This window comes from Oculina patagonica, chromosome 2 (assembly GCF_052425735.1).
Source record: "Oculina patagonica isolate OP01 chromosome 2, crgOcupat, whole genome shotgun sequence".
Lineage (NCBI taxonomy): Eukaryota > Metazoa > Cnidaria > Anthozoa > Scleractinia > Oculinidae > Oculina > Oculina patagonica.
Genome location: NC_135759.1, coordinates 16,871,537 through 16,894,568, shown reverse-complemented (window position 1 = coordinate 16,894,568; position 23,032 = coordinate 16,871,537). Strand labels below are relative to the sequence as shown.

General features: G+C 38.4%; 2 protein-coding genes across 3 annotated transcripts in view; both read right to left on the bottom strand.

The window, feature by feature from the left end:
* Window positions 1-722: 722 nt before the first annotated feature.
* Window positions 723-6,148, bottom strand: LOC144643245 (serine/threonine-protein kinase pim-1-like). 2 transcript variants are annotated; one of them, XM_078502439.1, is made up of 9 exons: window positions 5,926-6,148; window positions 5,788-5,831; window positions 5,599-5,689; window positions 5,034-5,142; window positions 4,491-4,609; window positions 4,032-4,079; window positions 3,298-3,658; window positions 2,600-2,776; window positions 724-2,007 (listed from the first exon to the last, which is right to left on the bottom strand). In XM_078502439.1, the coding sequence occupies exons 1-9, from the start codon at window positions 6,061-6,063 to the stop codon at window positions 1,901-1,903; spliced, it is 1,194 nt and encodes a 397-aa protein (XP_078358565.1). In that variant the 5' UTR covers window positions 6,064-6,148; the 3' UTR covers window positions 724-1,900. The 2 variants fall into 2 exon arrangements, with proteins under 2 accessions (XP_078358566.1, XP_078358565.1); XM_078502440.1 differs by lacking the exons at window positions 5,599-5,689; window positions 5,788-5,831 and having other exon boundaries at window positions 723-2,007.
* Window positions 6,149-7,404: 1,256 nt separating this feature from the next.
* The window catches only part of LOC144642181 (uncharacterized), a 29,689-nt gene continuing 14,061 nt past the window's right edge, over window positions 7,405-23,032 (bottom strand). Inside the window, exons 13-29 of the mRNA XM_078501166.1 lie at window positions 22,457-22,472; window positions 22,174-22,363; window positions 19,964-20,117; window positions 18,991-19,119; window positions 18,183-18,275; window positions 17,405-17,461; window positions 16,858-16,940; window positions 15,904-15,979; window positions 15,090-15,236; window positions 13,609-13,719; window positions 12,979-13,130; window positions 12,523-12,632; window positions 12,141-12,253; window positions 11,488-11,541; window positions 10,082-10,198; window positions 9,816-9,959; window positions 7,405-9,211 (exon numbers count right to left, since the gene is read on the bottom strand). Of these exons, the coding sequence (XP_078357292.1) occupies window positions 9,110-9,211; window positions 9,816-9,959; window positions 10,082-10,198; window positions 11,488-11,541; window positions 12,141-12,253; window positions 12,523-12,632; window positions 12,979-13,130; window positions 13,609-13,719; window positions 15,090-15,236; window positions 15,904-15,979; window positions 16,858-16,940; window positions 17,405-17,461; window positions 18,183-18,275; window positions 18,991-19,119; window positions 19,964-20,117; window positions 22,174-22,363; window positions 22,457-22,472 (1,848 nt within the window). The 3' untranslated portion in view covers window positions 7,405-9,109. The remainder of the gene's footprint in view (window positions 9,212-9,815; window positions 9,960-10,081; window positions 10,199-11,487; window positions 11,542-12,140; window positions 12,254-12,522; window positions 12,633-12,978; window positions 13,131-13,608; window positions 13,720-15,089; window positions 15,237-15,903; window positions 15,980-16,857; window positions 16,941-17,404; window positions 17,462-18,182; window positions 18,276-18,990; window positions 19,120-19,963; window positions 20,118-22,173; window positions 22,364-22,456; window positions 22,473-23,032) is intronic.

Here is a 23,032-nt window from a genome sequence, read left to right as displayed (position 1 = left end):
GGTACTTGATGATTACAAAAATTGAATATAAAACAGGGGAACAAGCACCCATTCTGGCAAATACCATCTAAGATAAAGAATTTATGATTTTTATTATTCATGACATAGTCTAAGAGCTCCCGTGCACTCCAAAAGCTTTTCCTTAAAATGACGCAGGGAATACGTCATGTTGCCTAGTAACAAATCCCGCTGAAACTCTCGGGCTCAATCATTTTCCTGACAAAATTTAACCAAACTAAACCAAGTGTTGTTTTGTACCTACCACTGTTTCCTCGCAATTTGATTGATTTCAAGCCAGTAGATCCGTCCATGATAAGAAAGGGATAAGGAAGGAGTGTAGCTCGTGTTCCAGCCTTCGACTTCCTAAAGAAATTGCTTTAAAATTCTTCTAAAAAAATTCAGTTGGGGATCGGAGATGTTCAAAGCAGAAAAGAAAATTAATAAGGGGAGTGGGGAAGGGAGTGTATTGGGAACGACAAAAAGGGAATAAAAGGGGAGATAATTTGGGAGAGAGATGTGTTTGGGATAAAAAAAAAAAAAGATAAAGAAAAAGGGAATGAAAATGGGGAGATGGAAATTAGAAGGTGGGGAGGAAAACTCAGGAAAAGAGAAAGGGGAAAGGGGATTGGGAAAAGTAAAAAATTAGCGGTGGGGAGGAGTAAAACTTTTAAAAATTGTATTACATAAATTATAAAAAATAAAATTACAAATTAAATTAAAATTGCTTCTTCCCCTTTTTTCCTTGCCATCCTTGCACAGAGAACGAAAAATTCGATTCAGTTTCTAAAGGAATTGAATACCAGCACACGAGCGACACTCCTTCTTGTTCCTCTCCGATACACGGAAACATCGACTGGCCGAAAAATGCTCATATTACGAAGGAACACAATGGAGGAACAAAACAAACAACATTAGTTAATGTTTTTTTAAATTTGTCAGTGATGGCTAAGATTTTTATCGTGGTGCTTGTTCCCTGTCTCTGAGAATTTGTCTTAATGAACCATTATGTAAACTGATTGTTTTTTTAGTACTGGATCATTTGATTTAAATAGAATCTTATTTCATCTTAATTGGCTTAAATATCTCTTATCTTGTTACCATTTGCCGCAAGTATTAAATGACTTTACTCCAGTCAAAGTTTATCTCTAAAGACGTCCATGTCAGGCCTTTACTTGCTGCAAAATGGTGTCAACTTCTTAATGACTACAACTGTAGCTTTAACACATCGACGTTAAATTGTAGTCAAATCTCAGTGTCTAGTAAGAAGAGTTCTAGAACTCATAATCATAAACCTCTTTGTTCTTAAGGGAGTTACAGTTAAAATATAGTCCAAATGGCTTCGGTGATCTTTTGCGTTATCGCAGGCTCAAGGCCTACCTTCTAATGTCACATGCTCAGCTGATGGTAACCGCTGGCATGTGTTTAGTATCAAAGCGGCGCTGATTTATACTTTCTTGGAAGCTTGGAAACAAGTTCTTATGTTCACAACAGGTGCTTCCTGTACCTGCACATGTCCATCTGATGGTTATCCGCTGACATGTGTTTCCCGTCAAAACGGTGCTGATCTTTTCTTCTTTCTTGGAGGCTTGGAACCAAGTTCCTATGTCCAAAACAGGTGCATCGATCCTGTGCCTGCACATACTCGGCTGATGGTAACCGCTGTCTCGTGTTATTCGCCTAAACGGCGCTGATGTTTGCTTTCTTAGAGGCTCGGAAAGTTGGAATGTCTCTCTGCAGATGATCCCCCGTACCTGCACATGCCCGGCTGATGGAAACCACTGGCAAACGGCGCTGATGTTGACTGCTCTGGAGGCTTGGAACGGAGATGGTCTGTTCCATGGCAGGTGCCTCCCTGACCTGCTGCGCATGCGCGGCTGATGGTACGCCGCGCGCATGCGCTTTAATAGTGGTGAGGTTTGTTGATCCAGGCATGGCGCCTGACCTGCTCCAGGGTCGGGCGCGCATCTGGATCTCTCGACAGCATCCATGAGATCAAACTTCGAGCATCTGTGAAAAATAAAACAAAGCAATCTGTTTAACATCCAGTAGTTGCTACGATAAAAACTTTGATTGAAGGAACAATAAAATCGTGTTTTCGATTCTGTTCCTTTCTCACATGCATACTAACTGAAAACCAGTGTGGGTATGTTAAACACAGTGAACTTTACACTCTGCTCTATTCAAAGAGAAGTCATTTTCTCCAGACATGTTCTCACGTTTTCCATAGCAAAAAATGATAAAAAGCAGCTTTCTAACGGACTTTGAAAGCTGGCTTAAACCAAATTAATCAAAAAACTAATGAGAAACGACCAGAACTGCAACTTAAAATCTTGCAACTGATGCAAAGGGTGAAAAATCGGGCTTAAACCAGACATGATTGGTTTGGGTTTTACTTGAACTGGTTGAAAGAATGGCTCTGATTGGATAGAGGCATATTGGAAAACGCTTTTTAACAAATTTGAGAGTTCGGGAATAGCAGTACCAATTAAAGCAAATTCGTGATTGTGTAGATATACGTATGCTTTTAAAATGATTAGAAAACCTTTTTATCTTTACAAAGCTATAGTTGCCTAATCCAAAGTATCATACAAGCTCTTACCCTTTGAGGTGCGTTTAGGGATGGATGGACGCATGTACAGAGCCATGCGTGGCTTGACATAAGGCATCTCACCAGTAATCATTTCAGTCAGTAGAAAGCCGAGCTGCCATACAGTGGCTTGGGTACCAAGGAAACAGCGATGAGAATAGAACTCAGGAGGACAGTAATGCTGGGTGCCTGCAGTAATGTGAACAGTTTAAACTTAAGTAAATATGAGTTAATAAACGTTTTCTTTAGAGAGTTGTGAGGGCACGAGCATGGGAGTTGAGAAGACCCTAAACCTTTTCCAGCGTTGGAGTAAGAATAGTGGTGAAATATATCGCTGAAAATTTGACAGATCACAGAATACAAACTAATAGAAAAATGACATCAGTATACTGAGGAGTCTTACTGACACCCGCGCTTTACTTAGCCCTGATTGGTTTAAACAAAGCTCTAAGTTTGGTTAAATAAAAACTGCGCCACCGAGCATCCAATCAGATGTAAAACTGATACCAATCACGACTTGATCACGTGCGTTTTGTCGCGTCGGTTACGAGTATTTGCTTCAAGTTCTCATTTGTTGATTACTTTGTTTGTTTTTTTGTGATAAGCCAGTGTAATTGCATTGGTGATGCTTCATTTAAAAAAGCCCCCTAGAGAGCATTTAATGGTTCTACCTAGTAATGTTAAATTGCGTTAGAGGTCTCTTTACTTACCTACAAAGCGTCTGAATGGTGCCTCTTGTGTGTCACAAGCGAGACCAAAATCAGTCAGCTTAGCCTCCATTTTGTACAAATCAACAATGATGTTTTCAGGCTTGATGTCTCGATGAGTTACGCCTTGTTGCTCGCATTGAATTGCTGCGTCGAGGATATTAGTAAAGAGCTGTCGACCTTCGTCTTCGGCCAAGAAATCACGCCTGTCGATGTAGTCGAACAAGTCCGAAGAATTCTCGGGACGCTCGAGCACGAACACGAAGTTATCTTCGTGGCTGAAAATATCCAACAGCTCAATGACGTTCGGGTGGTGAATATGGCGCTGATAGAAAGCCTCGGCTGGAAACTGTCGGCCATTAATCTGCAATAAGGGAGGGGAGGGATAGGATTGTTAAAATTAGTCAAAGTCCATAAGTTTATCACTACCAGGGAGGGGGGATACTCGTTATTTTTGTGACCTATATTCAATCATTTGTCCATTGAACTGCTACAGTATCGGATTTAAACAAAACTAACAAACGAAAGAACCGAGAAAGGTACAATGTCCAATTATTTTTGCTTGTTGATAAATTTGTTTGTAAGGCTTTCCTTCAATTTTAAGTTTTTCCGGTCAGTTTGTTTTTTAACTTTAGCTATTTGTGAAACCTTTAATGCTTTAAATATGAAAAAAATATAAAGCAAATTTCACTATGAACATGATGAACTTTACCATCGGTAAAGGAATTTAAACTTACCTCTCTATAATTCTTGACCTTACTCTTGTTCACAAATTTGATGGCCACCTACAAATTTAGACAGAGAAAATAAATTACTCAATTTACTATTTTCTTTTAATTGTCTTCCATTCGTAAATATCCGGCCACTTCTTCTTTGGTGAGATATTTAAGAGCTTATATGAACTGGTAAAATTCACTAGTTGGGTCATAAGGCTTCATAAGGGTCGTATTGCAGTGACTCAGTGCCTTTTTTATGTGCAAAGCTTACAAATGTTCGAAGGGTGCGTCGTATCTGAACAAAAAAAAAAAGAATGATTTAAAATAATCCTTTAAAAGAAATAGCTTTTCAGTGACTGGATGATGTCCAGTCTTTGCTTTCCTTCCATTAACGTGATGTTTGCAGAAAACATTATCATATAAGACTACACGAGAGGCACGATAGTCATTCCAAAGAATGAAATGTTTGTCATTGCTTACCGGTAGATTGTCTCTCTTTCGTCTTGCAGCATAAACATCTCCAAAACCCCCGGACCCGAGAGGTTTTCCCATCTCGTATGCTGACAGACCCTTGTGCCTGTTCTTTCCCCCGCGCTTTCCTAAAACGTCAGAGAGAACGCGAAATTTATCTGTGCCACTGCACGCGACAATTCCTTCTGTAACAATGGAGTGAAATTTTAAGTGTGGGTGAGTGGGGGCGGTGACAGGGGCGGGGAGGGGGACGATGGAAACTCGACGTTTGTACGAAGGGAGGGAAGGTCACCTAAAACTGGCTGCTATGTAACACTACAGTATCTCTAGTCTGCGTAGCACGCGTCTGTGTACTTTTTTTAGCGGGTTTAAAAGAGTGCGCGATCGCAAGAAGGCCGCGCGAGGAAAAATCGATCTTTTTCCTCGCGTGGCCCCCTCGCGCCTTTCGCGTTTCCCATACGCGCGCTCGAAACTACGGCGCCTGCTACGCAGGCTACAATATCTCAGGACTTGCATTACAAAAAATGTATCGTTATCAGAAAGGTGTCATACCTCTTCGTGTCTTTTTGCGGCGAACAGGCCCATTGCTGGTACTCGCTGTCGGCACATTTTGCTCAGGGACTGTCTTCTCCTTCTCCTCTTTTTTAAGTTCAGTCTTTTTCTAGTTAGAAAAATACTATGACTATTGTGTTCTTAAAATTACTTATATTATTTGGAATAATAATGAACTGATTATAACGGCGTTTGGTCGATTTGAAGTGTACGCTTTACGGACCTACATTAGAATAAGTTTAAAGACGTACGTTAGGCATCCCATTTTTAGCTCATTCTCAAAGAATGAGTATTATAGTGGATCAGATGTGGACGGAAGCGGAAGTCGTCCAGCGTGTGGGCAAAAAATGTGTGGACAAAAAATGTGTAGACGGAAGTTGCAGAACGGAAGTAATTTTACATGCTACCCCTCCCCCCTAAGTAACGTTAAAAATAACTTCAATGAAGCTCATATATAGAAATGTGAAAAGAAATGAAATCCTTTTATTTAGCATTAAAATGATATTTCTTGACTATTAATTGAACCATACAAAATCTGAGTGTTATATCATTTTTAGAAACTTACAATTGGTTCTGGAGTTGACAGGCAGCGCTTTTTTCTTCGCGTGACTGCGTGATCTGAGTTCAGATCAGAATCGCTGTGCGCTCTTTTACGGCTGTGAGAAAAAATAAAACACTAATTTCAGTAAAGCTTAAACAGAGTTGAGTTGAATGCTAGTAACTTTTACGCGGCTTGAAATCAAGACGTACAAACCTTTTGGGTACTTTCTCCGTTGTAAACTTCTCGATCTTGTACGGCTAAAATGCGAAAAAAGGGACAATTTTTAACAAGCATGTCTTGTTTAAATAGATTGAAAATATAAAATTTCAAGTAAAAAAAACAAAAACTTACCTTTGAGTCAACTCCAAGTTTCCTGACTTTTGGTGGCGCACGCACGTTTAAAGAATCTCCTTTTTGCGGGCCACGCGATGATTGCGCGTCCTTGCGCGTAACGGAATGTTTTCGTTTTCTGCTTAACTCAGCATTCATGATGTTAACAAAATAGTTGCAATCCAAATAAAATCTCTGTGAACGATTTTAACTCTCCTCGAGAAAGTGCGTTTAGCTACTAAAGCTTACAATCTCTCATTACGCATTAGTCATTTGTGATGTAATTTAATTTTCATTGTGATGATTTCGAGTGCAACGCTCGCGCTTTTGGTCGCGCGCGCGAAGTCTTCAAGAGGAATGTCGTTTTTAATGCAGTAAACTTGAATGCACTATTAATTCCAAATTAAGACAAGCGACATTGGCATTGTTTTCTTGTGTAGTCAGTCTTTTATTGACCAGTAAATGCCCTTTGATTCTCTGCGGAAGTATTAACAAAAAGGATTCGAACTTTTTTCGTTTTTCGCGTGTGAAAAAAGCATAGATACTCGTCTTCACTGGGTTCCGCGCGAACTGACTGGGAGAGGATGGGAGGGGAAAATTGCAATTTGGTCAAGCCCGGGAATTCTCCTACTAATTAATTTCGATCGAAGACAAAATTAAAGTTTTCTGGTTTGGAACCCATTTCGAGTTTGACTTTATAACTTTACAATGACTTTATTTTATTTCTTGAGTACGAAAAGTGGCACTTTAATGAAATTCGGTTTGAAATAAAAAAAGAAAAACAACAAATATGGTTCAAACCGTTGTTGACAAAAAAACTTGGATTGGAACTCCAACAAGATAAATTACTGTGCAAGATCGTTCTTGGATCCGCTGTTTTGCCAGTGGACTTTTCATTTCAAACCTCGCAAGTAACCTCCGTGGGTTTGAATCTTTGACCATAAATAAACTAATTCCTAATGAATGAAATGCCCTGTGCTTCAGATTTCGAAGATCACCCGAAGACTTCCGATGATTCGCGAGATTCCCGAAGATCTTATTGAGGTCTTTAAATCTTAACAAGTTAAATCACAGGTTTCAAAACAATGTTTATTTTATCTGGGGTTTCTCCTTACTCTTAACCATGGATGTTTTTATCCGACAATACTCTAGCTGCCAGCCTTTGTGTTTATGGCAGGAATATTATTCTGTTTTCTATTTCACGAGGTAATCAGTAGCTTACTCAGATGTGCTTAAATGAAGGAAGGGGGGGGGGGGGAGCTAGGTGGCGGTCGAGAGAGAGGGCAAAGTGAAGACGGCCTTTTGTTGTTTATCTAAACCAAAAGGTCAATTTTGATATCAAAATTCTAACTTCTTTCTTTAGCCTCGGAGCCAAGTTAAAATTCAAATATTTCGAAAAAGGCCCATTTGCGTTCAATTACTGGAAGAGGTACTTCTGTTTTCCGAAATAAAAAAACACTGAAAACATTTCGCATATGGTTGTACGAAAAGATTGTTTATTTTTTATGTTTCTTACAACACTACTGGTGGTGCATCAATAAATACAACATCGCCTTCTCGGCTATAAATATTATTTCCAATATTTGATTTAACGTGAAAACATCACTTCATCCCATGACATGGGAAAGCACGACCTATCACAACGCTGGAAAGCTATGCGTATTTGGCATTATTTCATGGACTGTATAGAACTTCGAATAAAGCGGTGATTTCAGGCCCTGCCGTAATAAAACGCTCATGAATTTTTATGAACATGGGATAAAATTGTGTTGTGTTAGACCCTCACATGATTATTTTTCTTCGTAAACAGACACTCGCGCCTAAAGGCTCGTGTGTAAAGTGAAAAATCACGTCACATGTGGGATATCTTACGATATATCACGTACAAACATATACATAATTACTCTATATACTATATTGTATCGTATGGAGACTACTGTGAAATAAATAACATTAGGATTAAAAATCCCCTTGTTCACTAGCTCTCCGTTAACAAAATGTTCCGGAGTTCGTCGAGCAAAGCTCTTTTAAAGTTTCGCTTTACAGCAAGTTCCTGACCAACTGAGTCAAGACCGGAGGCTAAAAGTCTTTTCAACTTTATCACTTAAGTGAGAAAGAAGAATGCCTTTTCCTTTAAAAGAAAAGTATTCTGCTAGATAATCCCCCTCATCTAATGATTTATCTAATAATGATATGTATGGTTAAAGGGGCTTTGTCACGGGATTTCGCAGGGTTTTGGTCTTTAACTGTTTTGAAATAAGTGGTAGGCAACTTTACCCATGAAAAACATTATCTTTGAACATTTAACTGAATAAATAACCTTTATTTGGGGATAGAAATCAAATTTCGGCTATAAAAATCGATTTTTTTTTTTTTAAGGCGCGCGGAAACAACTTGAAAACGTTGGCTAACGTTTTCAAATTGCAATCCATTTCAGTCTGAGCCATCCGCAACCAAACGCGCATATAAACAGTTTAAGTGCTCTAAAATAGCAATTGTTAATAAAAATGGACCATTATTTTTACTGAAGTTTCCTACGACACAAATATAAATTTTGGCTGTTCAAAAATCTGCTAAAATCCGTGACATAGTCCCTTTAACATTTATTGTGAGAATCGAACCTTGACAACTGACGTTGGTTTTGAGTTGAAAACGTACAACGTTTGTTGAATACGTACACTCTCTGTGACATGGCCTACAAACCGTTAGAAAATTCAAATGTAATGCTACTACTAAATGACATTTATAATGTACCTGTATAAAAAAAACTAACTACTTCAACGATGCAACATCATAAAAAGATACTGATTCCGTCTGCTGATCCGATGAAATTCGAGGTTTGTTATAAAAAAGTGCTCATAAAAAAGAGCGATTCTCATTCAATTGAAATAAAAGTTTATATCCATTCGTAAGACAACAACAACTAGAAAAATTCAACGGTACTACTTCCTTAACCCTTTCACTCCCATGTTTTGAAATTTGAATGAAGAACATATCAAATTTCATTTGAAAAAGACTGAAAAACAAGTTAGAAATGCAGCATAACAAACAGTGCTACATAAAAGAACTGCTTAGTAGCTTTCATTTGAATTGTTACATACTACATGACTAGGGTTTCATCCGCAGAACTAAGACAAAACCGTGGGAGTGAAAAGTTAAGAAGTTATCACTGTATTTCTTGATTAGTCCAACCAATCAGAGTTGATCACATGCTCGTGTCTAGCCAATCATAATCCTTTCTTGGTAAAGGTACAGAGTTCTTCGTTTTGGCTTTCGCCTGCTGCTTTGGGTCGTTGGAGACTTGGCTCTAGAAAAGGAATTACAAAAGTATTTAGAACAATAATTATATTAAGGCAAGGGAAACTCGCGATTTTTCACTCAACAGGTTTCCATTAAGGAAGGATTTTCCCATTTGCCGAATAAATCACTATCCAGTGGATTGGGATTTATTTGGTGGATAACGTTTTAACAGACATTTTCGTCACCGTATCAAGAAAAGAGGCTCAACTTTGATAATAATAGGCTTTGTTTTATGACCCAGAATGGACCCTATATGGCCATTTTGGAACAATGGTGGTAATAGCTACCACATATTCGCGGGAGGTTTCGAAATTTCTAATTAACATACGAGCCGGAGATTTAAATGATCGTCAAGACTGAAGAGAAGACAAATTCTCTCCAGCGGAGGTGGTATTGGTATAACTCTTTCGGTGAAAAAGGTTACTGGTTACTATGGGGTGACTGGTAGGGCGACGGTTATGGCAATGAGCGAACCGATACTGACTGCATCAGTTTTGAATTTACTTGGATTGTTCCAAAACTGCCTTACTTTGTTTTCCTGGCTTTTCTTTGACCCTGTGAGCTCGGAAAATCCATTTCGGATTAACATAAAAGATACTTTATCTTCGCACCTGTTGCTGATTTTCGTGATTCCGCAGTCTCATGATCAGCGCCCTCTCCCCATTAGTACCCAGACTCTGTGAATACTTTTTCTGCGCCGCAAGCCTCTGTTCTGGAGTGAGCATGCGCTCTGTGGCCAGCACAATTCGCGCCCACTGTAAAAGAAAATAGAAGACATGTTACTGTATCAAACAGTAAACCTCTTTGCTGTTACAATAATTTAAAATGTAGAAAAGGAGAACCAAAATTTTGTGGTCTAAAGTGACTTTTCTGTTACCTGTCTTGTCCATTCCTTCTTAGTTTCTGCGACTAAAAGGTATGTGTTTCCCATCATGGCAATCAACATGTTGACAATTAACAGAGCACCGAGGATCAAAAACAGGAAAAACATGATCTGCAACAAAAACAATACAAGTTATTAACCAGTTTACGTGCTGTAGATGCTGCACGTGATGTACCTCACGCAGAACAAACGAAAGCTGTGGAATAGAGTATAGTAACGACTTTAATACAGCGGTGTAGCAGCTCTCGTAAGTTTGTAATTCTACTGGTCCTCTAGTGTAGCAGTAGCTACTGTTTTAGAGGCATTGTTTCTGCTGTTTGTTCTGTTGTTCTCTCGAAAGGCAGCCAGCCATTCATGTGAGACTTTGCGAGAGGTGGCATCCGACCACTTTAAAGGTTCCCTTCTGAAAATCTTATTGGTTGTTCTAAAGAATGTCATGTAAATGGGCTTAACCCTTATTATGCTAAGCCCGGATTTTTCCGGGATTTGGAGGAATGGGCATTCAACCACTTGTGACGTCACCAATATACTCGTCAGCAGATTTTTGTGACGTGCAACTTGTAATGGAGGTTGGATAGACCTTTCCACAGGACTGTCCATCTTGAACATTGACTGCATTCCGACAGAGCTAATCAAAGAAAACGTGATCAGTTTTTGGTGCAAAATTGATGGTAAAACTGGTCAATATACCCGTACTTGATCATGGTCTCCTTTCCAGGCTTTTCCATTGATAAAGATCAAAACTTTTCAGGCCAGTAGAAGGGATGCACCGAGTAAAAGGTAGAGAGAATAAGAAAGCAGAGAAAAACGAAAAGAAAAGGAGCAAGGAAAAAAATTCGGAACGGTTCAGCAAAAAGTCCAAATTTTGGCTTATGCGCATGCGCCAAAGTAAAATATTGTACATTTTTACATGGAAATTTCATCAAAAACTTGCTGCAGTGTCAGAAAGTGCATTTTAGCAGTGTCCCCTAATTAGTATGGTATTATTTTCCAGGCTATAAGGTTTTGACACTTAAATAAAGTTTCTTATCTTATCTTTATCTTATCTAGCAAAGTTTAGAGAAATTTAGGACTGTAGCGCCAAAAAATCAATTAACGGTTAAAAAAAACGTGTTTTTCGGAGTAATTTCAGCATAATTAAGGGTTAAAAACACAGGGATTTCTTCCAAATGCAACTTAGACATTTGGAAAAGGCACAAATGTCATCTTCTGGGCCTAGTCGCTCAAAGCGACCAGGAAAAGGGAGGGGGCAGATAGGCACAGTGTAGTCCCCCCACCCATCTCATTCCCGAGCCTGAAAAGCCTTAAATGACTGTGAAGGAAAGATCTGGCATCCCATTAAAATAAATAAGAGCTTTTTTTCATGTATTATGTTGCAGTCATAAAAATAATCTTCTTACCAAACCCAAAATTTTGAATGGTGAGTTACTGTTTGCCACCTGCCCATACAAGTCCTGAAATCAGACATGGGAGACGTTAGATAATGCAAAATAAAAATCAAAGAGCTCTTCGAGCCACGACTGAATTTTTTCACCACGTTTTACATTAAGTTTTCATACCTTGAATATATATGAGCAGCAGGTGATTCAACATTTCGTTGATGCAATTAAATAAGTAGAAATAAGGTAACATACGTGACAATTGCAGTTAAAAACCCAAAATGTCTATTACATTGATATAGGATGTATTCGTCTCGCATCACTGATTCTTTCGGATTAGCCCACTCGAGAAGGTATCAGGGGATATGGCGCAAGATGTTAAGAGTTCAAATCCCGGAGGTGATAGGTTTCTTTTCCATTTTTTCCTTGTTTTCTTTTTTTCCCGTAGCACAAAAATGGTTTGCTTATTATACCGCTCCGTTTGTATGCATTAGAGAATAAAAGCAAGAACCTATTAAGGCTAAGTTGGAAAAACTAGTATTTTTCTCAGGGTGTTTCAAGTGGACGAGTACGAGCAGGCACATTGCGTGCACATGTGCCTGCATTCTCGCCTTAGGAATATGAGGAACCACACTGTCATGCACCATCCTTTCTCTTCACAAGAGAGACCATACCTCATACTCTCCTAAAGAAAGAATGATGAGTCCAAGTCCTGCAGAAAACCAGCGGGTGAATAGATTCTCTTGCACAGTTCTGTCATCATACCCCATCATTACAAGGAACATGGCTGAAAAATAAACAGTAAAACAAAAAAAGACAAAAATATATTATCTTAGAATTACATGGAGTTGCTTGCTGGAGGGAAAGTCCAACAAGCGGTTAGGAATCTGAGTAATTGTAAATTTAACGTCAACCAAAAGTTTGCAACGGCAATTTTTCCTGAGCTGTTGAAGCTTAGTGGAACTATGGTGACAGTGTCCTACTCTTGTGCATAAGTGGGCACAGCGTGCGAGAGAACATCTTGTTAACTAGCCACTATTTGTTTATTTTACTCACCTTGCGAAAATCCAATCACAAAAATCATGTAAATGACAAAGAAAATGAGGAAATCTTTCTTCAACATTTGATAGATCATAACCACGAATGGCCCAACCAGAGCAAAACCCCTGAAACATAAAAAACAACATGTCAATTGTGACCCTGCATACGAAAACACGTCTTATCAAACATTGTATATTAGTGAAACCGGGTTTCAAAAGGGTTTTCAAAGGGTTTCCAAGTGTTTCAAACGGGTTTCCAAAGGCTCCGGTTCGCTTTCCAAAGGGTGTCGAACAGCTTTCCAAAGGGTTTCTAAAGTGTTTCTGAAGCGTTTCCAATACAAGCAAGGGTTTCCAAAGGGTTTCTAAACTACGCTGAACAAGAGATGTAACAAGAGATAGGTTTGTTGCAAAAAACAACAACATTAAAACAACACAGTTATTTGAAACATGGTATCTACATGTAACTCCACACCTGCAAAATGTAAGAGAGTAAGGCCAGGCCATTATAAGAGCTGCAATAGCCAGATGATCTTCCAGGTGATCTGAACATGTGAACCGAGCTGCTAAACAGGTCAGTAACAACACACACGACAGCGTCAACAGGAGCCGAAGAGGATTGTGGACCTGCAAATATAGTTTTTTTTATCAAAACTTGAAGTAAATACATGTAGCCGGTGCAAAGCATGGGGAAAAGTGGGCACGCGAGTCACGACTGGTTTTGCTCTTACAGCAGTTTTCAATTGAGTGTCAAGAGAGTGCCAAAATTGTCACTCTGGCCAATCACAAACAACTCAAAGTAAACCAATCATAACTTAAAGTAAAGACATGTTGTCGTCATGCAGCGTGGGAAAACAAACACGAGCAAGTCACAATTGGATTATTTTGGTTTTACTTTTGGTTGGCTGAAAAAGTGGCGTGAGTTTTTTTTAAACCAATCACAAAGTATAGTAATGCAAAACCAAGCAAAACGTAAATTACTTTCGACAGTCAGGTGAAAACCGCTCTAGTTCTGGTTGGCTGAGAAAGATGCACAGGATTTTTTAACCAATCGCTAAGCATAGTACTGCAACTCATCACTGTCACGTTTATTTGAAAGTCTTACCAAGTCAAAGAAAACAGTTTTGAGTCCCTCCTGGAAGATCACCTCTCGGATCAGGATAAGGATATATAAAAATGCAAACAGCAGTGTCAAGATTTCAAAAGCAGCTCGAACCTGTTGAAAAAGAACACAGAACACTGACTATGAATAGTTCCTGTCAGCATTTGGAGTATACCTGTGTACATGTTAAAATGTTAAGTTAATTCCTCCCATGGATCATACCATTGGATAACACTGAGCCAAGAAAACTCTTTTAAAATTTTTGTCTTGTGTTTTTGAAAAAACAGAAATGTCACAAAATTGATAAGACCATTCAGACATGGACAAAATCACATACAAAAAATTGTTTTGAACATATACTGGCAAATACACATTCAGGCGATGCAGTATTATTTTTTTTAGTACATAAACCCCTTCAGGCGGCTAGTATATTGGAGGATAATGCCCCAGGATAAAGGATTGTCCAAAAAATGAACAGTTCGCCGAGAAGCAAAGCTTCGAGGGCAACTGTGAAATTTCAAGGACAATCTTTCAGCCAAGGGCATTATTCTCCAATAAATCAGCAAGTCAGAAAGGGGTTTATTTATTTTATAACCCTCCGATTACTTTCTACAACACGCTTTATCGCCAGTTAATAGGAAAAACACAGTGATAATCACGCCATAACTGCAATTGAAATTACTGCAAATTGATTGGTTTAAGTAGTTTTTCAACACTGTGATTTGATAAAAAAAAGTGAGACCTGAAAAGATGCCTTTTTGTTTGTTTTCCATTGCTTTATAAAATCAGGCGTCGGATTATTTTGTCTCAGTTGGACAGGGTATTTTGTCTGATTTTGTCTGATACCCGTTGTCCCATTTTGTACCATGTGATGTGTTTTGTCCAATAAGCGCATGCGAAAATTAATCGGTGGGTTATGGTGATTTATAACTCCCTCCCACTCTGTCTTTCCTCCCTCGATCCCTCCCTACCTACCTCTCTCTGAGACCACCCTATCCCCCTCCTTTTCTCTATTTCTTCCTAACTACCTCCCTCCCTTCCTTCCTTTCTCGCTACCTCCCTTGTCATCCACAGTACATCTTTAAAAGGACAGTGTCACCATGTTTTAGTGCTACTTGAAAATGCAATGAAGGTGCTGGTATTAAATGGAAATCCACTAATAGTAGTCTGGTCTTGATAAAACGTACTGGCCTAAAACTTGAAAAAGTCAGGCCAACGTTTTCAAGTTTAACAGTGTTACCTGGAAGAAAATCACAAGTTTAAAAACCACTGATTGTGTTTATTCACACCTTGGAGAATGAATTTGTGCCTTTCTTTTGTTGTTCAAAGGTTATGTGGTTAATCACTGAGTGAACCCACATAATTCTATCATAGTTTAAACAAAAACTTAGGAGACTTCTCGTGATACTGCCCCTTTAATGGCATTTTCTGCTAATTCAGTACAGCACACCTGAAAATGTCACACACTTCAACCAATCACACACCTGTTGAGCAGTATCATTTTTAATTGTGTTCAGAAGAAAGCAATGATCACAAGGTGTGTTGTTAACCAGCGTCCAGGTTCCAGTGGAATTATCCAATGTGAAGGACAGAGAAACATTGTCCTTTGTTCCGTTAAAACAGTCCAGGTCCTAAAAGGACAACAAGGAGGAAAATAAGTTTAAAAGAATGTTGAAATCTTAGCTCAAGCCATGTATACCGTAATGATTCGATTTAGCGCCCGGGGCGCTTATTTACTTTTGGCACCTCAAAGGAGGGCGCTTATTCGAGACAGGGCGCTTATTCGGGACAGGGCGCTTATTTAATTTTTCGAGAAACAACTAAATCTTCAAAACAAAACTTTAATAAATATTAAGATAACTAACAATGACAGAAACTGTAACAGTAGCAAATTGTTGAAAGTTCAGTTACTTTTAAAAGAATTGTTCGTTTTCGAAGTAAATATATGACGTCAATGACTTCAGTAGGAGTAGTAGGGGCAGTTATCCACAATAGGGGACGCGTATTAGAATAGGTGCACTTATAAGAATGGGGGCGCTTACTAGAATGGGGGCGCTTATTGGAATAGGGGCGCTTATTGATAAAAACACATTCGAAGGGGGGCGTTTATTCGGAAGAGGGCGCTTATTGGAAGGAGGGCGCTAAATCGAATCATTACGGTACATGTAAAATGACTTCAGTTACATTGGGGGATAGGATCTTTGAGTGAGCATGAATAATAAAAAATACAGTTCAAGGTTCTTCAAAAGGATGAATATTGCTTTTCTACATGGCTAAGAAAAAAATGCTGCAACTAACCTCAAGAGGACGAAGGAGTATAGCAATGCTGAAGGCAATGAGAAAGAGAATGTACAGGGCAAGAAGCTGATAAAACCTGACAAGAACATATAGATACAGTACAGTGTAAGTACTAACAAAAATCAGATCAAAAATTATACAGCTGTGACAAGTGAGAGTTACATGTGATAACCAGCTGGCTAGATAAGAATAACGACCTTAATTGTATTAGACTAATACATTAAATAATTAAACTGACTGACTGACTGACTGACTGACTGGCTGATCTGACTGATCAATGATTGACTCTCTTGCTGAATAGCTGGCCAGCTCTTTCACTGCTTAATACAAATTAGAATAAGGTACATGTAGGTAGGTAATGTCTGCGTATAACAAAGCCTAGTGGCCATTCGGGCCAAAGCTTATCCCAGTTTCCGTAGCATGAAGCGACTAGGAGTATTTCTACTCCCCCCAGGATGGGATGCCAGTCCATCACAGGGATTACCCCCCAGCATTAAATTCGCCAGTACATTTATACACCTGGGTGAAAAAAGGCACTGTGAGAGTAAAGTAACCTTGGCCAGTGCTCGAACCAAGACCGATTGATCCGGAGTCCAGCGTGCTCACCATTAGGCCACCGTGCCTCCCAAACAAATTACAGTCGAAGCTCTCTTAACGGACACTCTCATAAGCAGACAGCTCTACCTACGGCCGCCTTGTTTGAAACCCTGTTTTAACTTCCATACAAACTCTGTATTTTTTCATTCTCGTAAGCGGACATTCCCGTAAGCGGCCATCTATCCCCTACACCTCTAGTGGCTGCTTACAAGAGCCATTCTCGTAGGCGGCCAGCTCCAGTTACGGACACTTTTTTCGCTTCCGGAGGGTGTCCGCTTACGAGAGCTTCGACTGTAGTATTATGTGCTGAAACTTCTTCTTTCCTAGTTTCACATTATAATATTAGAGGAGACACACCTATAACGGCAGGCATGATTCCATTTCTCTTTGAGCAAATTGTTGAGGATTCCATCAAAGAGGGCCAAGTGTGGTACTGATTCCTATAATAAAACATACCAATGATTGAAAGACTGCATAATTATATAACCAACAGCCTCATATAAATGATCGACATACAGCTGAGGATTAAGGTAGTGGGTGACTGGATGTACAGGCATTGATTTATGATGCACAAGGTACTTATTGTGTATGCAAACTGAGGAAATGGTGCAAAATCAAAAAAAATAGCAGTCTAATCAATAATATTTATTGTTCTGCTGATCAATACTAAATGTCCAAGATTAAAATTTCATGATCTCCCATACCTAACTTGCTACATGCTTGTTTGTTTCTTTGTTTTGTTTTGTTTGTTTGCTGGTCGGTCAGTTGGTCGGTCGGTTGACTTATTTATTTGTTCACTATGTTTATTCATTAGTTTGCTTTCTTGTTCTTTCTTTCTTTGTTTAGTTATTTCTCTTTCCTTGCTGCCTTCTTCATTCATTTGTGTGAGTCTCCCTTATATTACCTCATGTGTGATTATGTTAAGAGCACAGTTTGCATTTATGTGTCCATCACAACTCAGCTGAAAAATTAAGAGAAATTCTAAGTCAGTGTGGATCATCAATACCCACCATTGAGATTCACATCTTAACTTGGTAAGTCTGTATTCATGCCTAGTGGCCCACCAGCTTGGCGCTCGCCTCTGTTTTCCGTAGCTTTAAGTGACTAGTTGAAGTATTTCTTCTCCCACCCGATGGATAGCTACGTCTACAACAGGGTTATCCCCTGGTGTTTAATTTGCCATTACTTATTTACATGTACCTGGGTGGAGAGAGGCACTGTGAGAGCAATTTGCCCAAGTACACAACAAAGTGACTGCAGCCAGGGCTCAAACCCAGGCTGCTTGAACTAGAGTCCAGCGCACTACTCATTAGCCCACTGTGCCTCTCATACAATGTACATTGTGTTAATGCACAGTCTTACCACTTTTTCATAACAAATAGTTTTTTTATCAAGGATGCAAGCAGTGATTATAACCTGTTCTTGTCATAGACCCCTTTGTCAAAACTGACAATTAATGATCCCCCCTTTTCTTCTTTTCAAATAATTACATTTCAAATTACAAGGTTTTCAAAGAGAGTTTGGAAAGAAATTAGAAACCAAAGAGTAAACTCTGAAAAGTAAAACTATTGAGAGCTCTCAAGTTAAATACAATGTAATAAATATACAGTATACAGTTGAAACTACATGTACCTTATTATAAGTTACCTAAGTCTGTACTTGGAAGTAAAAAATGTTCTTACTGTGTCAAGTTCTTTGAGTGAGAATGCAGCACACGTCACTTCACCATACTGCCAAAACACTTCTCTGTCACGAGTGAGAATGTGATCAAACATCTGTCGCACAAACAAGAGAATTATTTTTTGAATGATGCCTATATATGAAATCAGATATTTATTTAGTACCATACACTATCATTATTTAATAATACATAATTATCATTTCAGCCAAGGACCAAGCCTTGACATAACTTAACCCAAGCCCAAATTACCGGTATATATGTTTGTGTAGCCTAAAATGTCTGGGTGACTGCTCCTTCAAACACCAGGTACCATTCTTATGAAAATACTCTTAATTGCCACCACAAAAAGTTAATAAACAATTTATTCTTGAATTCTTGAATTGGAACCTGCTTGGCAAATGGACAGTAATGCCAGATTACCTCTATGGCGCACGCCTGCAGGGAATCATGGTAGTTGTATTCGTCAAACCATGCACAAGGTTGCACCAGACTTAGCAACAATGAATATAACTACCGTGATTCTCTGCAGGCGTGTGCCATAGAAGGAATCGGCCACTCTCCAGTCACACTCTTCACTACATGTTACATATCATGTAGCATTTTTTTTCTAGTAGTTTGGAGTATGAGGAGCATCACCAACAACAAAGAAGCTTACAACTTGACCACATTTGGTTCCAAACAAATTTGCAGTATTTTTTTACAGTAAAAGTGGCATAAAATACAATGACAAGTGATCTTAAAAAAAAAACATAATGTAACGCTGACATTTGTTGGCTTTTTGTCCAAAAAAGTTTCAGAAAAACATGTACCTCTCTTCGAGCAAGTTTGGCAGCAAGTGTTAGCGGTGTCAATTTCAAGTTGTTCTCAATATCTGTGAGTGGTTTTCTATCACACTGACCACAGTAACAGCCATAATCCAATATGAGGTCATACATGTCCTGAAAATCATCACACAGTTGAAACAGTAGTTATTATAACATTGATAACTTTTTGCGTACAATTTAACTGGTATTTGATAAACACAAGATAAATAGACTGATTAGACTGTGCAAGAAAAGCCAAGCTACATGTTAAATTTAAAGAACACTTAAACCAAGCCGTGCAATTAAATGTTTCAAATGACATTAATTAGGGGTGTCGAATGGTAAATGCACGACTTTGTGAGATGGCAGGACTGATATCTTTTCTGTGAGCCCAAGACTTTTTTGCCTTGCAAAAGAAAATAAGACTCAGACAAGACGTCAAGAAAAATTCAAGATGACGAGACCCCTGAAATCTGGCTACAATTTTGCGAAATTTTTTTTTTTTTGAAGGACCATTAACCACCCCTACATTTTTAACCTGCTAATCTTTAAATTAATAAAAAATTATATTTAAGTAGTGGAACAAAAATCGTTAATAATATTTTTTTGTTTCTTGTTTTCGGGGGACTTAATTTTCACAATTTTACAAAATTTCGTGAAATTTAAGACCTTCCAAAATTTATTTTTAACTTTTTTTATAGTATTTTCTGTTTCATTGTATTTTTTGGCCAAATTGCTAAATTAAAGTACAAGCAGAATATGCCCATTCCATTTTCACAAAAATGTTAACAAAAACTAGGTAATTCAAAAATTAATATTAACACAAATATAAGTGTGTCCTCAAGTAAAATAGTCAAAGCCAACAGTCACAATAATGCCTCACAACTTTCAATTTAGAAAAAAATCATTCATTAAAAATATCAATAGCCACTCAGACTAATAGACAGCATTTATTATTAATAATTTATTAATACCATACCATCTTATCATGTATAACCATCATGTGTAAGACAGTGTTGCCATTTGTATCCTTTTTGTTGGGACACGCCCCTCTAGCTAACAAGTATCGCACCATATCCTCCAAGCCAAGGCTTGCCGCAAATGACAGTGGATATTCTCCCCAGTATGTGTTGCTGTAAAAAAAGTGGGTACACATATATGCACACTTAAAAAATAGTGGAGGGGGACAGGGGGGTCTGAACCTCCCACCTCTCGTGCCTTTTACTCCTGCTTCCCGCATTTTTTACTCCCGCCTCCCGATCCCTCGCCTTTCCATAGCCGTTCTCTCCTTTTTGTCCAACATCTATTGCAAAATATAACGAAATGTTGTGAAATTTTACTCGTTTTCTCCCGGTTCCCGCCACCTTTGGAATCCCGCTTCCCGCCCTCCCTTCTCCCGCTTCCCACCCCTTTTGTCCTAGGCTCCCACCCACCTGTCACCCTCCACAAAATGATGTGTCAAAGTGTGTAATTAAAAACAAAATAACAGGGGACCCAAACGCTGTATTAGTTTAACATAATCTTAAAATAAAAATGTTCTTATTTACCTGTCTTTTTTTTTGGCCGGTTTGGGGGCAATTTGAATCAGAGCGAAGGCGGTTTACGTATAATCGGTCTGTTGCAATGTCAATACAATGCACCTCAATTACGTCTCAAGTTTTCATTTATTGTTATTATTAACTATTAACCCCGGCCTCGCGGGGGAGAAGAGAGAAGGAGACAAGGGATGAAACTAAAAATCAGGGTAGTTTGAATTTGAGGCGTAATAATCTCTTGTTACTCAACAAAATCTGCCAAAACTTTACCGATCGGTTAAATGAAAGTTAAATATTCATGTCAAGTTAGTGTTGTTTGTTTCGACCCCCTTTTTCCCGATTAGTTTTGGGTTGTTTTATGATGTGGCTTTTCGTCCGATCTGTGACTACACTTGACTTGACCGGAAGTGATTACTTTCGTAGGTCTCCGAAATCTTTCTTTTTTTTGTTATCTGCGTGGATGGACCGGCAAATGTCTAAAGAAGAAAGAGTAAATGTAACATCGTCACATAGAACATGTTTGGTAACCATCAATAAGATTGCTAATGGATGTAATTTTTCCACTTACACTGTGGATTATGAATTGCCAACAGTGGGTATGTGAGTATTGATTTAAGCCAGGATAACAAGAGGCGACATCCGTTTCTAGTATCTTAAAACCGTTAATCCAAAATTCAAAATTTTGTAACATTGAAAGGAGAAATGTTTATTCGCTGCTTATTCACTAATTTACTTTCTATAATCACACCCGGGAGCAAAAGGTAAGCGTACAAAAGCTAAAATATGTTCTACTTGTTCTCATAAATGTGGTTTTTTATCTCGAAAAAAAGCTGAGCGAAACAGAACGGAAATTCAAATACTCATTAGTGAACAACATTGAAATTAAATGGATTTGAACCATGATTTTCGCGTGTCGTGGTAATCGCCGTCAACGGCTGCCGGCTGCTGGCTCGTGTTTCCTTGCGCATATCCATGCGTAAGGAAAAAATGCTTATGATTGTACGACTGTTCGTAATGAGTTTCCCCTTGTCTCTCTTCTCGTCTCGTGACCGTTAAATTGAAACACGAAACTCCTCTCGAGGACAGTTAATAGTTAATGGTGTTAGTAACTTCAGTTAATAACAATTGAAACTTGAGGAGCGTCGTGTTGACATTGCAACAGACCAATTGTTTGAAACTCGCAACATAAACCGCCTTCGCTTGATACAAATCGCCCCCAAACCGGCCAAAAAAAGACACCGTAACACAGGTAAATAAGAACATTTTTATTTTAAGATTATGTATAACTAATACAGCGTTTGGGTCCCCTGTGTTAGAACGGTTGATCATCATACATAAAACAAGCAATGATTTACTTTTAACAATGTCCAGCATTATTTTTGCCTTCTATTTCAAAGTTAATTTTGATACTTTGTTTATGATATTATTTTTGACACCAACATTCCATGAGTCAAAGTCATGCACTAGGCATACACTACATGACCCAGTACACAGGGTCAGTCAGGGTTTTCTAGGTATACAGTATACCAGTCCAGGGGATTTTAAATTGGATATACAGTATTTTTACGCTAAAATTGGGCCTTTTGTGGGTTTAAAGTATACTGTGTTTTTGACATGTACTTAACATGTAACTTTTCGTAGTGTTTACACTCACCTTTCATAATTGGTCTCTTCACTAAGAATGATTTCCCCTATACTGGGATGGTCTTTTCTTGATTTTCGTTGATCTTCTGGGCAAAAGAAAGCCCCATAGGCTCGCTCATGAATGTCGGCACCATGCTTACAAAGGAAATGAACCATGGCTTGATTCTCATTCACTATCGCCATGTGCAGGGTACTTTCCCCTGAAAACATCATAATTTGTAGTTACCAGTCAATAAAAAAATTATTACCTGTATGTGTTTTATATAAAATTCAGAAATCATCAATGTTATTACATTTGTACCTCTGGATCTGGTTGCATATAACATCAACTTAAGTGCTCACTCAAAGGGACTATGTCATGGATTTTAACTAATTTTTGAACTGCCAAAATTTATATTTGTGTCGCAGGAAACCAAAAATTAATAGAATATTTTTATTAAAAATTGCTATATTAGAGCACTGAAACTGTTAACAAGCATCTTTGGCTGCAGATGGCTCAGATGGAAACGGAAAGCAATTTAAAAAAAAGCCAAACATTTTCAAATTGTTTCCATGTGTCTTAAAAATATTGATTTGTATAGCCTTAGCTTGATTTCTATCCACAAATTAATGTTTATTTTAGGGTTTAGTTGCCTACCACTAATTTCAGAACAGTTAAGATCAAAAATCTGTGAAAATCCCCGTGACACAGTCCCTTTATTGTGGCTGCAGGTAACAGTTTCCAGCACTTTCCAGCTCTTATACTTTAACGGGTTAGTACTACAAATCTTTATCAGTTGATGATACAATAATGGTATCAAATATTAAATGCCCAATGATTGGTGAATATGTTGTGGTTATTTTCATGACATCACTGGTTACTATAGCAA

What these genes read in the sequence shown, in the direction of transcription:
- LOC144643245 (XM_078502439.1), bottom strand. Translation starts at nt 6,063, where the DNA reads ATGAATGCTGAGTTAAGCAGAAAACGAAAACATTCCGTTACGCGCAAG. An exon ending in AACTTGGAGTTGACTCAAAG is followed by an intron (nt 5,832 to 5,925) that starts GTAAGTTTTTGT and finishes TTCGCATTTTAG; the next exon opens with CCGTACAAGATCGAGAAGTT. An exon ending in ACGGAGAAAGTACCCAAAAG is followed by an intron (nt 5,690 to 5,787) that starts GTTTGTACGTCT and finishes TTTTTCTCACAG; the next exon opens with CCGTAAAAGAGCGCACAGCG.